Source organism: Conger conger, chromosome 15 (assembly GCF_963514075.1).
Source record: "Conger conger chromosome 15, fConCon1.1, whole genome shotgun sequence".
Lineage (NCBI taxonomy): Eukaryota > Metazoa > Chordata > Actinopteri > Anguilliformes > Congridae > Conger > Conger conger.
The window spans coordinates 16,613,899-16,629,343 of NC_083774.1; the positions used below are offsets into that span (position 1 = coordinate 16,613,899).

The following is a 15,445-nucleotide window of genomic DNA, read 5'->3' on the forward strand; positions in this document are numbered from 1 at the left end:
GGTCGGTTGCTACGCACGCTCTGGTGGTTGCTGGGGGAGGAAATAAGCACGATCAAAGATCGTGCAATTTAGCAAGATACTACTATGCTACTTTTGTGTCGACGAATAGTTACTCATTTGGCAATTAATTGTTCTGTCGACCTCAAGTCGAGAGGAGTTGAACTAGGAATGGCTTTGTAATTGCAATCTGTGTTTGAAAGTTTTGAAAGTTTAAATTGCATGTTCACAACTGTAGACTTTAAGCAGGAACACAGTGGTCTCATTGAACCACTCTTGCCCGGTTTTTGTGTCAGAGTACAGGAAAGGCAGGACAATTTTTCCTGCCTTTCCTGTACTCTGGTTTTAGAGACAATTTAGTCACCTAACTGTAAATAATTTACTAAAACAGAAAAGCATAAATATGTCACATATTGCTCTATAATACATTAATAGTTACCCCAACACTGCCTGTGACTGTGTTAACAGTCATTCAGAGAAACAGCAATTACTCTTTCATGATCTGTAAAATTTCTGTCGTCTGTTAAAGATCCCACTCAAATGTATTACAACAATGCATTTAATAAATATCCTTTTCAGACTGGCCTGCCACAATAGAATCCTCTGGGAGAGTCTGCCAAAATGTAAAGAAAATTAAAAAAAACATAATCAATCTTCAAGATTGAGCATTTGCAAGACAAATGTACACATAAACCACTTGAGTGAAAGGAAAAATACACATTTCGTTCACATAGACATTGATGTGACTGGACTGTCTGATTGTGCAGGGCAGCCTGCATCTCTTGATCTGCTATCGGTCAGTGGCAGATCTTAATCATGTTTATGCGTGTGGGGGAAGTATACTGTGATCAATACTCCACTCTGGGCCTCTGTGAGCTGACACTTTCCAGGGCCCGGATGTCTCATCTCCTGGGTAACACTCAGTTAATTGATCCAAGAGGCCTGGTGGATGCAAAAGACAATCCTACGGGAATTTTCTAGCTTGCATGAGTCATTTCATTGGCTGGATTAACTCGTTTTGCAAACAGTACACTTTTAATGTGTGGATAACATTTGTTCACTCTTTACTACAGCAGCGGACAACAGGGAGACCGATACTATTCCCAGTTGAAAGAAATACTATGAAGACAAGGCCCATATGACCAGCCTCAGCTAAGCCTGTGTTTGTAAATAAAATCAATGTAGACTTCAGCACAGACTGTGATAAATAGTCATGATTGAGGAATTAAGGAGGCGGTCCGGCTCTCCCTGTATATCCCATGAATACAGGAAAATGTGATGCATGGGCATTTACAATAGACATTATCATAAAATCTATGTTCAATGTTATGTTCAAAATACTGACACACAAATGTTGCTTATCAAATTATCAATATACAGGAAATATCTTACCAAGTTTTATGATAACCATAAATCCAGTCTGATACAAGCATAATACATGGAGTTTAAAATGACCATGAGGAAAATGACTTTTTTTATTGAAACTTTATTTAACCAGGAATATAATTTTTTTCAAGGATAGTCTGACTAATAAATAAAAATAAGAGCAACCATGTACATGAGATAAATCAATTTACCACTTAAGTCCAGCCAACAGGCCTTAAAATGGCACATCTTTATGATGGTATAAAATCCTCAGTGCTTCAGGTAGAGAGACTGAAAGAGTTCAGGAAAAGTCCACTCAGATTCTGAAACATGGAAACTCCCAGCCATTACGAGAGTTCACAGCTATTTCACGGCATTATTGTATTCAAAAGGGTTCATCAGTAAGTTTATTAGTAGCAAACCTTATAGATTCTGATGGCATAATATATTGTAACTGCTGATCAATATGAATATCTGAAACCTTACGAGGTGTAACTGATTTTAATATGAGGTCCTCCTTTGGAGACAGCGTTTACCAAGTATACTCAATGAAAAAAATGAATGCATATGTAAACAAATAAAGTTAAGGTTAGTTAGGCTCATAGTAAAATAATATTAACAACCAGGACCAAAAAGATCTTGTGCACTGCCAGGGGATTTTTACCACATGTTCTGGGGGCACATTAAAAACAGAAAATTGATGAGCCAGGAATCCTTCAGAATAAGCAAATGGAAGCAACGTTTTACCATTTTTATGAAAAGTTTTATTTAAACTGTGCAATCAATAATTATGACCATTTTGAAGAATTCACATTATTTCTGGCCTTTCATAGCATTCTTTGGCATAAACATTGTTGCAGAGACAAAATCTTGGTACAAAAAGGAAAACACTGGATATAAAAAAAGAAAGAAACTGGACAAAAATGAGTAAAATAAAAATTGGGGTACATTCAAAATTCAAGGCCAGTAGCACGCTTTGATCCGAGCAGTGGTAGAGACCTGGGGGCTCCCCTGAGTTGAACTGTATATATAACCCCCAGCTCCAGAAGCACTGCAGAACAAGCCTGCACGGCCTTTACACAGAATGAAAGTGGAAGAATAGGCGACTTAAAATCACTCAATTCAGAGTCTGCTTCATCCCTTTAATTTCACATGTCCACAAAAGAACACAGTTAAGAAATAATATTAAAAATAAAATAAGGATTTCTGGGGAAGAAAAAAAAAAAACTCGTAGGATTATATTTGCATTGCTTTCGTCTCTGACGCCCATGTAACGCTTGCCACCTCGAGCTTTAGCATCCAGTAGTTCTGAAAACATCGTTTCTCTGTGAAAAGCTGGAAAAACGGCTTTGATTACAGCGAATACAATGATCCATTTGTGTGACAAAATATTAAAGTCAACAAAATCATTTATTCTAGCTGAACACAAATCAGCAAATGGCTGTCCTGGATACATCCCTCGTGTCTCCTCAATTTGTTTAATCATGAAAAAGACTGATTGTGTTTCATTTGAAGAGTGAAAGTGCCCAGAACATACATTTGCTGAAAATGCTATGACAAAAATAATATTCGAGTTGAAGTGCATGCGTTACTTAAAACAATGAAGTGAAATTGTCATTTCAATAACTCATTCCAGCATTCTTGTTGCAAATAGTTTTGGATTTCAATTCAACATATAGCAGTACAATTTCAAAAAACAAAACAAAAAACAGTTTGGACATTTTCCAGAATAATGCTCATCTACAACAATTTCAAAGATATATTCACATTCTTATCAAACATCAACACATTTTAGGCATCTCTAGGTAAAACCAAAATTCAGCCAGTACTTTTCTCAGTACTGTGGTGTACATGATGTACCCCTGAAATTAATATAATAAAAGTCAGTATTTCTCCTTCAGTGAAAATAGTTATATAAAAATCATTCTGCCTTTGTCTTTATTCACAAAGAAAAATGAGAATGGAGGTTTAAAAGCACTGATGGTATTTCACTCATCTTGGTTTGTAGTTTTAGAGACACCCATATACTCGTTAGGAATTGTGAAACATTAAAATGGTGGGAAAAGCATTTAAACATTAGAAAATGGCAAAATATCATGCAACGATATTAACCTACGCAGATCTAAAAAGCCAATATGCAATGGTGACCGAAAAGTCTTTGGTTTACATTGTTTGCTTTTTCAAAAGAAAGTAAAACTGATTGTTTTGCTCTTTGCGCAAAAATGATCCAGAACAATTTTCAGAATCCTTTGATTTCGAAAACGACTTCACAATGCAGGACGAGATATAATATATATATACATAAATACAATTTTCTCCCATAACAGCAAACTCATCCGGATGTGACAGTCGAGATCTTAAAGGAAACAAATGACTGGACCATTTGGTGAATGCGCATGGACTCTTATTACGTACACTGACAAAGCTCTCAAAATTCTGGGAGCTCTGTCTTACGAGGTTACCCGCATCTCAACTCATTTGGCTATATAACGGGGGCACAGAACTGTGCAAGGCGTCTCAAAATTCTAAAAGCAGCATCTCAACTGATCCAGTGGACATATTATTTAATCTTTGGTCTGGCATGGGGGACCCTCATTTCCCCCAAGGATCAGCGAAGAGATAAAAATGAACACAAGTGAAGAAGCAAACAACTCTTTGGATAATAGCATCGGTCACCATTGCATATTTGCAGCGATCTGAAAACTGAAACATGATACTAATTCCAAAGACAAGTGCTAAACTCTACTCAAGAATAAAGCATTGACTACTTCAAAAAGCAAAAAATGACTAGAATGTGTACTCAGTAGTACATATAAGCCAAGAAAAATATATATCTTTGGAAGTAAAAGGTTTTTTTGGTTTATAATTATCATACCTCTCTATCATTACTCTCATTTATTCATTTTTGGTTTTCAACAGACATTCTACACGTCCCACATCTCCGTGTGTGAAGGGTCACACACACTGAAGAATTACACTTTGGTATTGGAGCCTTATCGTCCATCTGATATCTCCCTTTCCACACTAAGGCCATTTATAAAGCTTTTAAGGTTCGCCATACTGAACATGTCAGTAGAGGCAATTTTTGGTTAGTTCTTAATCTACTAAATGAAAAACAAGTACATAAGTACATAACCTTCAAATGAAAACCTGCCATAAATGAGACTAATCACACAAACTGAAAATATTTTTTCTACTAAGTGAAGAGGACTTAATCTTTGGCGGGTCAAATCACCTAAGCAATCCAACTCATGACCCATTATCGGTACAAAAAATCTAGAGACACGTTCACTGATCTACAGAAACTACATCCTACAATACATGGTTCAGCTCTACTAAGATACCCTGTGAGTCAACCATGTGACAATACATAATACATGGTTTTTCAAATGTTCTAAACCTTGTTCCCTGAGTTTAGGAAAATAATAACACTACAAATAACACTTAAAATGAGGTAGCGTGACACAGAGATTGTAAGGGCAGCAAAACATTAAAATACATATAAATGAACTGAAATTAACATTCATAATACTTGATTTGGCTTCTCATGGATTCAGTCTTTTGAATGTGAATAACTTCAAACAGCATGAAAGAACTGAGGTACATTGGAAGGAAAGAAGTAAGTAAAAATAATTCTAGTTACTTATTACAAATTACTGCATCGCCTTGGCAAATCTATGGTTTGCCTTAATCTGAAACAGGAATTGCCTGAAAACAATGAATTGCCTGTCAGTGCATTAAACTGTGCACGTCAAAGCAGTGATTATGTATAATTGGCCTGCTCCAGAATAAGAATTTATCAGTCCAGGGTTTTTTTTTTAAGATTTTGAGAACACATTCGAAATAAGTTTTTAGAAAAATGTTTCTTTGAGGAATATAACCGAAACAATATGAAATACCATGAAATGGTATTTACAGAAATACGGTATATAAAATGCTACATTTGTTGAGGCTTTCTGCTCATTTGCACTGGCCCACGAGTGACAGGAGAGAAATTGAGCCACAAATCCAACCTCTTAAAAGGGTGACATACAACAAAACATTATTGTATTCATTGGTTTGAATATTCTTAGAATGGCTCAGCTAACAACCTCTATTATAAGAGCTGATATACCATCCATTTCACCTGTGATGAAAAATGAAAAGAAACTACGTATAATTAAGCAAAGCTGTACCCTTACAATCTCTTACTTCAGAACGAAAAAGACGGACAAACATAAAACCACTACTAAATTAACATTCACAAATTATTGCTATCAGGAAGTATCGACCGTTATGCAAATGCAGGGTTTCATTACATAACTCGGGTATAAGTAGTTATCAAATATATAGTTGGAGTTTCCCGTGAGGTAAACTGAGGTAGATAAACAGCGAGCGGGGGGTAAACGGTCCCGTCGCTCCAGTGATATACTCTTAAATAACATCAGAGATGCAGCCGACACATTACACATTTCTGACAATCTTTGAAACATTCATGGTGGGTGAGATTTTTTTTTCAACAAACACACACATACAAATAAAATAAAAGGATAAAGAAAGAAAAGGAACACATTCACAAAAGGAGAATTCCTGGAAAAAAACAACATAGGGCCCAGAACCCAGAATTTTCCAGAAATCCTGCCTTTTTTTTGGCTTGCTGGCAGGGAGGGGGGCTCACACTGTTAGAGAGGAAGTGCAGGTTGGGACGGGTCTGGGACCTGGTTTTGGGCAAGGCCGGGCGTTTCTGTACAGTCGCCCATCTCCACGACGAGGTGCGGCTGCTCCTCCTGGGGGCTGGAGCTGTCTCCTGACGTCCCGCTGTCCTCTGCGCCCAGGGAAACACGCCGGCTGTCACGCCCGGAGGACAGGTTGGTCATCTCGGTCTCGTCGTGGGAGAAGCGCCCAGAGTCGCCCGTCTCGTGGCTGCCCTCGCTGTTCTGGGAACCCTCGGTGTCCCCCAAGGGCCCGAACAGGACCTTCAAGGATGTGGTCTGGTTTGGGGAAGAAGGCAGCTGGTCGTCGTACGTCACGGCTGTGGTTCCCCGCTGGTAGGGGCACGCACTATGGGCCCTGTTCTGAGCCTGTCGGAGAGAAGGTCCAAAAGGGAAGAATAGATTACAATGGCAGAATTGACCAGAATCAATACATTAAGAAAGCTTACCAAGGTATTATAGATATTTTATCGTCATCTCTGGGCTTGTCTGGGCTTTTACAATGAAATAAATAAATGAAGGCACATGTGCACACAGGTTCATAGACAATATTTCCATCCCTTTCAATGCTTTACACTATATGCTCCCACTATGTTTGTACCGTATGTACATGTAAGTGCCGTTCACACGGACAGTAAATGGCTTTGAGAAGCCCTGTGGGAAGCTCACCCAGGTACACTCTGTACTCCTGCCCGAGACCAGTCTCTATTTCACAGCCCCTGACTCTTACCTGGCCTCTCCTGGACTCCTTCTTCTCCTCCTTGCCACAGAGCCACCACTTCTTCCTGCCTGGACTACCGGGCATCACCGGCCCGGTGTGGTCGATGATCAGGCTGGTCCCTCCCTGGAAAACAGAATGCATTGCCATGATGCTGCGGGTCTGAAAATGCTTAGATTGATTATTTCCTACCATTTATTCATGGTGATTTCCAGAACATCTTTGAATAAAACACAAGCTGTAAACAGGCTGTGTAGTACAGCCTGTGGCATTAAACCACCGGGCATCACAGCCCGATCCCTTTATGCTGGACACCAGCATCAGTATTGTGGCCTGTGTTCAGATATAGACAGTGGAAATCCTACCTTTGTATCGATGAAGTGGCTTCTGATCATTGGCATCATGGCCTCCGCGTTCTCTGCCTGATTCCCACCGGATAGAGGAACGGCCTGACCGTTCGCCTGCCTGGCAGACTTTGTAGCGGAGGATTTCCTGTAATCACGTGATCGAGGAGAAGAAGGAAAGAACAAAAAACACATCAGCAACATGCTTGAGATACTGAATGAATGAACTAATAACTGAACTAACACTAAACATCAAGGACAGCTTTGTGACATGTCCTCAAGATCGTATCTACAAGCACACAGTGCATGCACAGCCTTGTAATACCTTGCTTTGCCTCTGTGGACAAGGATCAAGACACACAGCAGAATGCAAGCCAGGGCGATGCACACTCCGACGATGATACCGGTCATGGATTTCTGGTCCATGTGGTAGAAGCCGTCAGAGAACGCTGTAAAACAGGTATCCATGGTTACAGGAGGAACTGCCTCAGACACTCCTTCTACACCATGACGAAAGACTTAAGCCACAGCTGAGAAAGTAAATTTACCAATTCATAAATAAGTTTGTGATGAACCAGGGAAGATGCAATTTAACTAAATGAATAGCCTTGATAAGAGAAAATGGCAAGAACTAGCCAATACAGTTTTTGTGAATGCATTTTCTCCCCAATCTGCCATCAGCAATTTTAGCAAATCTTTCCACTTTCACCCACATCCTCTGCAAGGAGCACTTTAAGTAAATCATGCGCACATCTTCTGATGCACTCCCATAAGCCCATGACTATGAAAACACCCTACAGGCCCCACAATATGACACAGCAAATGGAAACTGGAGGAGTGCGGTATCTCTGTAGCCCGTGGGTTAGAGAACCGTGTGGCTGTAGTAACACCAGCACTGCACATTACATTACATTACCTTACATTATTGGCATTTGGCAGACGCTCTTATCCAGAGCGACGTACAGTTAATTAGACTAAGCAGGAGACAATCCTCCCCTGGAGCAATGCAGGGTTAAGGACCTTGCTCAAGAGCCCAACGGCTGTGCAGATCTTATTGTGGCTACACTGGGATTAGAACCACCGACCTTGCGTGTCCCAGTCATGTACCTTAACCACTATGCTACAGGCCGCCCTGTACACAGAGGAACCCCCCAGGAACCCCCGTGTCTGACACCCTGAGTGTCATTCACTCACCTTTAGCTTCGGCCGAGCCACCGGACCGCCTGGGGTGGTGACCGGACTGGGAACCTCCGGGAACCACAGCCAGCTCCACGGCTTTGGAGAAGGGCCCGTCTCCCACCTGATTGGACGCGGAGATCTTCACCAGGTAGATGCTCCCAGGGAGTAGGTTCTCCAACAGCGTCATGGTGGCAGAGCCTGGAACAGGGGGAGTGTAAGTCAGGGCCCAGAGTCCTGCACATCTGTCCCCCCTCCCCCACCCGACCAACAAACCACACTCTACTACCCACAAACACTTTTACCTCTTATGATAATTTACTTATCTCTCAGATGCACGCATCTCCCGGTCTAGGTAAGAATACTCAATAGTCAGTGTAATGTTTTCCACCCATCTTTTTGTTCTCGCCTCCACAGGCTCTGCTGAGCCACACAAAAAAAGCCGAAAATCTGGAGTTTTACGACACGCGGAGAAGAAAAGGCCTTAAGCATCTGAGGAGCTGTTTGTGGCCAGTGTTGCCAGGGAAGAGCAGGGGGGTGAGGGGTCAGGGGTGAGGGGTCAGCAGTTGCTGTCAGAGAAGACTGCCTGATTTACAGTGGACAGAGGTTGAGACAGAGGTGGGAGGGGGGGTTTAAATGTCCTCCCTTTTGACCTCCCTGATGGTGGCTTCAAGTAAACTGTGGATGCCTTACATTTCCAGAACTCATCTGCAATCAATTACACTCAAGCACAGGCAGCCCACAACTGCTTACACTGCCCTGCAAGAAGCTTCCAGAACAAAAGGCAGCCCACAAACGCTTACACTGCCCTGCAAGAAGCTTCCAGAAGCACAGGCAGCCCACAAACACTTACACTGCCCTGCATCATTGTCAATAGCAGATCTGTCTAGCAGTCAGAAATGTGTGCAGTTGAGCCTGTATATCCATGAAAGTGAATGGATTTCTACCCCCCAGAACATTAACCCATTTAAATCTACCACTATCTATTCACTCTTGTTAATTAGCCCTAGATAATCAGCTTTCCAAAGATATCAATTCAACGGTAACACATTAAAGTTCTTTTCAGTCTTTTACACGGCAACCTTTTGTTTCAAAGAGAACCAGGTGGAATTAAAATCCATTTATTAATTGAAAAGACAAGGGGAGGCGGTTATCTACTACTAAACAGGAATTAAAACAGAAGAATGAAGACTCAGAGAAAGGACAGCAGGAGCCATCACCATGGTGAGAATGATGATGTATTGATTTCCATTGGGGCAGTGGGATGGAGGAGGGGGCTGGGGCAGGAGCCAGGGGCTCTGGGGTGGGGGTTGGGGCAGGGTTCTGGGGGCAGGGGGCTGGGGAGGAGGTGCGGATGGTCTCGGTCTCCCTCTTACCTTCCCTCTGCAGCACCTGCCACTCCCCTGCGATCCAGGCCTTCCGGGAGGCGTACAGGATGGTGTAGTGCGTCACGGCCATGTTGGACTCCTCAGGCTGCTTCCAGGACACCAGCGCCGTGTCGTTCTCAATCAGGGATACCTTCACTCCCCATGGTGCCTGGCTGGGGGCTGGGAGGGACAGACAGGAGGTAAACTCAATTTACAACAGTGCTCCTGGTCCAGGTACAGGCACACCTGCAACATTTATGACGTCAGGGAACATCAGGGAACACACTTCCTTCTTGGTGAACCATGGGAGATCAGGATACAATTTACAATATACACAAAAAGTTTTTTCTGTTAAGGAAAAGCTCTGTCACCATTCGGAATATGTGACTTAAGCAGCAAGGCAGCACACAGGCATCTGATAGCTGGGATACAGCACACCAACAGTGGTGTGTTCATTATACTGTACACCACCTGTGCTCAGGACATACGCATAACTGGATGAACCTTCACAATAGTCATTCAATCAGCAATCTGCAAGGTCATTTTCAGCCAAAGGTGGAAGACTTTGAAACCCTCCCAGGTTGGAACAGATTCTCTAATTTGCTAAATCATTCTTCATTTAAAATACTAAAATGGGCAAGCATCAAAAATGCTTTGGGGAATAGGCAAATAATTAAGATTAAGTTAAAAGTACAATGTGCAATGTGTTTACAGACCAGCTTTCAGACAGATGTGTTGTTAATGACACCTTACATGTTGCCCATACATGTAAGGGAATATTTGGAGACATAACAAGCTGTGCAAAGATGAGGTCATTATCGGAGGATGGAGACAGAGATAAACACATGGACGTACATTACATGGGTGGAAGACAAACTGGAATGTCCTCTTACCTTCGGGAAGTGTGTTCTGATACACCACTGGGCTCCAGGGGCTGGAGAGCTGGTCCACATGCAGACGAACCGCAAACTCGTACCTAGTGTTGGGTTCCAAGTCACGAACCAGCAAGCTCTGTTCAGAACTGAAAAGAACAGAAAATGCAAACAAACAAGAAATGTCAACTTCAAATTGCAAGAGGGGTAATTCCCAAAACCTGAATAACTGTGGACATAAACAGATATCATATTAAACACAATGTTAAAGAAATAATATTTTGGAAGAAAATGCAGGGCTTTTGTAAACCTGTACCTCTAAAAGATAGAAATATTGCCATCGTACTCAGTTCAGCCTTAGTGCAGGGAATTGCTACTATATGGAGTATTTCCACTGGGGAGATTTTAACCCAATCACATTTTGGAGCTCAGGCCTAAATCTTTTTTGTATTTCCACTGTAAAGCCTTAGTGACAGTGGCCCTGTAAAAAGCCCGACACAGTTACAGCAGAATAGAATTGAAAGGTGCGCCCCGGTCAATGTGAGCGCTGGCAACACTCACGTCTGCAGGTAGAGCACCAGGGAAGCGTTCTGCAGGCCCACGGGGTTGCAGCGGACGGTGTAATTGACGGTCTGGCCCGTGGTGAAGGCTGGGCGGCCCCAGTGCAGGTGCACGGTGGACGAGCTGTTGGCCTTAGCGTACACGTGATGCGGGGGAGGAGGCGGGGGCACCAAACGATCGCGAACCGCTGGAAGCAAACAAACACAACACGCCCTTCATTTTCACTCTCCAGCACAGAAAGACGATGGCAGCTTATTGGAGATGTACAAAAACAGGAGACAGAAATATCATTATGTTTTTAATGTGTTCTTTGTATTACGCACATTGATTTCCTTTGTGTCAGTATTGTCAATGTTTTCCTTTAATACTAACTTGAAACTATTTGGAAAACGAATAGAGAAAATCTAAACAAAGGCATTTTATTTTACTTTTACTTTTACTGAATATGGATCTACACGTAGTTGTACTGTCCAAGCACACTTACAGACACATCCAGGAGTGCTGACAGTCTGGTCTGCCTGGTAACCTTCTCCTGCAAAGCCATAGGCTAAGAGCTTCACGTGGTACTTCTTTCTTGGGTCTTGTAAAGAAAATAAAGAAAACAACTTAATCAAAAATGAGTTTCACAGTGACTGATAGCATACACATTTCCTCATTGCTACAAGACCCATATTGCACTATCAACAAGAAGCATTGCGGCTCAGCTCATATAACAGTAATACAGGTGAGGTCTTGCTCGGGGTTGTGTGGATTGCGGATTGGGGGTGGGGTAGGGGGCTGGGGCTGGGATTGGGGACTGGGTGGGAGTAGGGGGCAGGCCAATGGGAGCGCTACGACAGATGCTGAGTTTACGGAGGCCCTGTCCTCCTGGTCACTGCCTGTCCTGGCTGGGGTCCCCAGCATATCCGTCAATGTCACACAGCCATTAGAAGAGAGAAAAGAAGGGGTCCCAGCCCGGGCCCTGCTGGCTGCTGACCACTGGTCACTGCCATTTCTGGAGGTCTAAGGTCACAGGACAATGGCCTTTAGAGAGAAGGAGTGGTCAACTGGCCTGAGAGAAACCCACAGAACAAAAGAAGGTATGCAAATCCAATTTCTGTCCTGACGTGAGCCCAGCCACAGTATGGCAGGCAGAGAATAAACAGAATGAACAATGCACTGGGTGGATTATTAGCCTATCCTATCTGGTAAGACTGTTTGTGTTACCTCTGCATTCCTTACTATGTGCAAAAACACCAAGCATTTATTTTTGCAGGTTGGAAAGACTATGGGTATATTGTCCAGTGACTCATCTCCTTTGATTTGGATACATACATAATAAAACAAAGGTCAAAAATATATATTCCCCCCACCAATGTAGCCTGGTAGCATTTGTTTCCATATGGAAAGGAGATATGAAGTGCATATGTATTTAGACAGGATTGGCAAATGCAGGTTCTTAGAAAAGGTTAAACTAAAATGTATTACTGAGAGAAAATACTACTTTTTGAAACCAATAAATCAATGCAATACTCCATGTGACCACTAGGTTGTGCCCTAAGGTACATTTGCAAAACTGCTTCTGCATGTGCTGTTGAGGTGTTGGCTTATGGCAGGACTCTGAACCAAAATGTGACACACAAGTAAGAAATATTAAAGACCTCCAGGGTAAAACATATATATGCAATAAACAGTACAGCCTAGCAAAACAGAAATTGGTGTCCTCGCATAAAAGTAAATTTTTTGTGCTTGTATTCAAGAAGAGTGCACCATCAACTGTAAAAGAAACCAAAGGTGGTCACAGTCAAATACAAAGGTTTGTCCATTATTGGGTAAATGTTCATTTTGAACAGTATTGTCACAGGACAAAAAACAAGGCTCACGCTTCCCATTATTTACTCAGAGGGAGTTAAGGAGGAGGTCGTTCATTTTACTACAGGACCATCAATGCCTTCCTAAGTGACTATGGATTATGCCCATGTGCTATGCGCAGAGACACCCAGAGGGAGAAGCGTGCATTGATTGAGGCCTACAATGACAGTCAAATTAATTACCTTTATTGGGAAATTTTCACTGGCATAATAAACCTTATCAATAAAAATCTCTGATTTACTGTTTTGTTGTTAGTCTCCGATTTTGTCTCGCACATAAAACCATTTGTAAAGTGTTTAAGCCAGAGCTAGGATTTTTTGGGGAAGCGATTCTCCTCTGGGTTTGAGAAGAGTGTCGAGGTGGGGGTGAGGTTAGCGTTGTAGAGAGCGGTGGTTGGGGGTGGGGTAAGCCTAGGGGTGAGGTTAGCATTGTGGAGAGCGCTGGGTGGGGGGTGCTCAGCTCCTGGAATTAGAGGCCTGAGGAGCTTCAGTGGAGCCAGTCTGGGGCCAGAAGGTCAGGCCCAGATAAAACTCAAAAAGAATCCGGGGTCACGGATGTGCAATATGAGTTGGGGGTCTTTTTTCCCCCTCTGTGTTCAGTGCCTTCTCACCCCAAGCCTCACCCTCAGCCCTACTGAGCGAAGATGAGAACAAAAGGCCGGGGGAAAAAAAAGACAAATCTAACTTACTACATTTAATAAGACTTTTCTTGGGCAGCGAGGTTAATGGCTAAAATTGAATGCTGCAAAAAAAATAGATCCCACCACCAGGTGAATAACTTTAAGGTGCCAACACTTTCCCTAAATGGGATGGCGGTATTTAACATAGAAGGGGGGAGAAGATAATCCCACTCTTTAAAAAGGCAGGGTAACGGGCTGGGGCTTGCTAAGACAGGAGAGGCGAGACAGAGGGAGCGAGGCTGGAGCCACCAGGCCTGCTGACCACCCCTCGACTGGCGGTCAGCCTGGCCCTGGTCACTCCCCGGGGCTGTCGCTCTGCCCCAGTGTCCAGCTGAATGGCGTGGGGGCCGGGGGCCCCTCTGTCCAGCTCCGTGGCACAATGGTCCCGCTGTAATTATTCAGCACAGGGGCAGGGAGAGCGGGGAGGGCATGACATCTGGGCCCCGACCTCTGACCCTGAAATCCTGGCAAGCTAAATCCTGCTTCGGGATGGGCTGGGGGGGGGGGGGAGCAGTGGAACCAAAAAACGCTGCTAAAAGGGAGATGGCACATACGGCTAATGACGGCAGGAAGACGCATTTCAGTTAAACAAAGCAACGGCTAAAATAAGGCACTCAGAACGTCCGGGTGTGGCTGACAATGTCACCGCTCACAACCCTCCTGGCAAACTATACGTTATCTTAAAAGATGAGTTCATACAGTTGGCTGTGCTTTGGGCATAAATACAGTTTTAACCAAACATGTTTCAAATGTTTCAACTGTAATGTAATAGGCTGTGATTGATATGGGTCTTCAGGACCAAAAACTAGTTTTGACTGTAGCAGCACACCGTGATAAATGTAAGACTTAAAATAAAAATATCCTGGTATAATAGTTGAACAATGATCATTTTAAAGATAAATGATGGCAGTTTCAAAAAATCTTTACTTTAATAATAGTACCCTAACAAGAACCAAAAAAAGAAGGGTAACCTTCAGGCAAAATGCTAATCGCCTTGTCCAAACTATAAATTAGTTGGCCAGTTCGTATCTGAGGTGAAATTCTTGAGCTGTTTGTGGTCACCTGATTTTTATGGCCCATGTGTGGACTCGGCAGGACCTGACTGCTTTGTTCAGCCCTGTGAGAGGCCCCGGGCCACAGCAAGAAGGGGCAGAACCAGGGTCATAAATGTCACCTCCTACACTGACCCACACCGCAGAATATATTACTGAGGGAGGAGGGCTCTCTCTGTCTTACTCACACACACACACACACACACACACACACACACACACATTCTCACTCACACACATACAATCCTACACACAGACTTAGACATACAGATACTGTTGAGCACACAACCACACACACATACATGTATATAGAGATACAGATACAGGTGCACATGCACACATGATCACGCACGCACTACCATGTAAGCATTGTATGCATTCAGAGACATGTGGGTATGCACACAAAGGCAAGCACACACCAAAACATGCCCCATGAACAGAGGCATAAACAATATGCTTCTCTGCCCACTTTAAATCTCCTTTTCTCCATCTAGACTATAGGAAGGCAACATTTTAACTGGATCACGCAAATCACACTTTCGCTGAAGAGGCCATTTTGTTCACTGGAAGACCTAGGCTGTGTTGTCTCTCACAGCGCACTTGTCTACTATTGAGTATATAAGTCATTTACAAGTTGTATACTCAGTAGGAGGCAAGTGTGAAGATTCAGACATGACCCTAAAGTATGAGGACACATAACATACAGTAACATAACAAACACAAGCAGGCCAGCCCAGAAATGCTCGCCTTCTCCTACCACTAAAGGGTACCT

At 43.0% G+C, this 15,445-nt stretch overlaps 1 protein-coding gene across 1 annotated transcript in view; it reads right to left on the reverse strand.

Moving 5' to 3' along the window:
- Positions 1-6,023: 6,023 nt before the first annotated feature.
- LOC133111929 (protogenin A-like) overlaps positions 6,024-15,445 on the reverse strand; it is a 36,326-nt gene continuing 26,904 nt past the window's right edge. Inside the window, exons 11-19 of the mRNA XM_061222568.1 lie at positions 11,576-11,671; positions 11,092-11,278; positions 10,552-10,679; positions 9,668-9,838; positions 8,310-8,492; positions 7,441-7,564; positions 7,137-7,263; positions 6,784-6,897; positions 6,024-6,422 (exon numbers count right to left, since the gene is read on the reverse strand). Of these exons, the coding sequence (XP_061078552.1) occupies positions 6,024-6,422; positions 6,784-6,897; positions 7,137-7,263; positions 7,441-7,564; positions 8,310-8,492; positions 9,668-9,838; positions 10,552-10,679; positions 11,092-11,278; positions 11,576-11,671 (1,529 nt within the window). The remainder of the gene's footprint in view (positions 6,423-6,783; positions 6,898-7,136; positions 7,264-7,440; positions 7,565-8,309; positions 8,493-9,667; positions 9,839-10,551; positions 10,680-11,091; positions 11,279-11,575; positions 11,672-15,445) is intronic.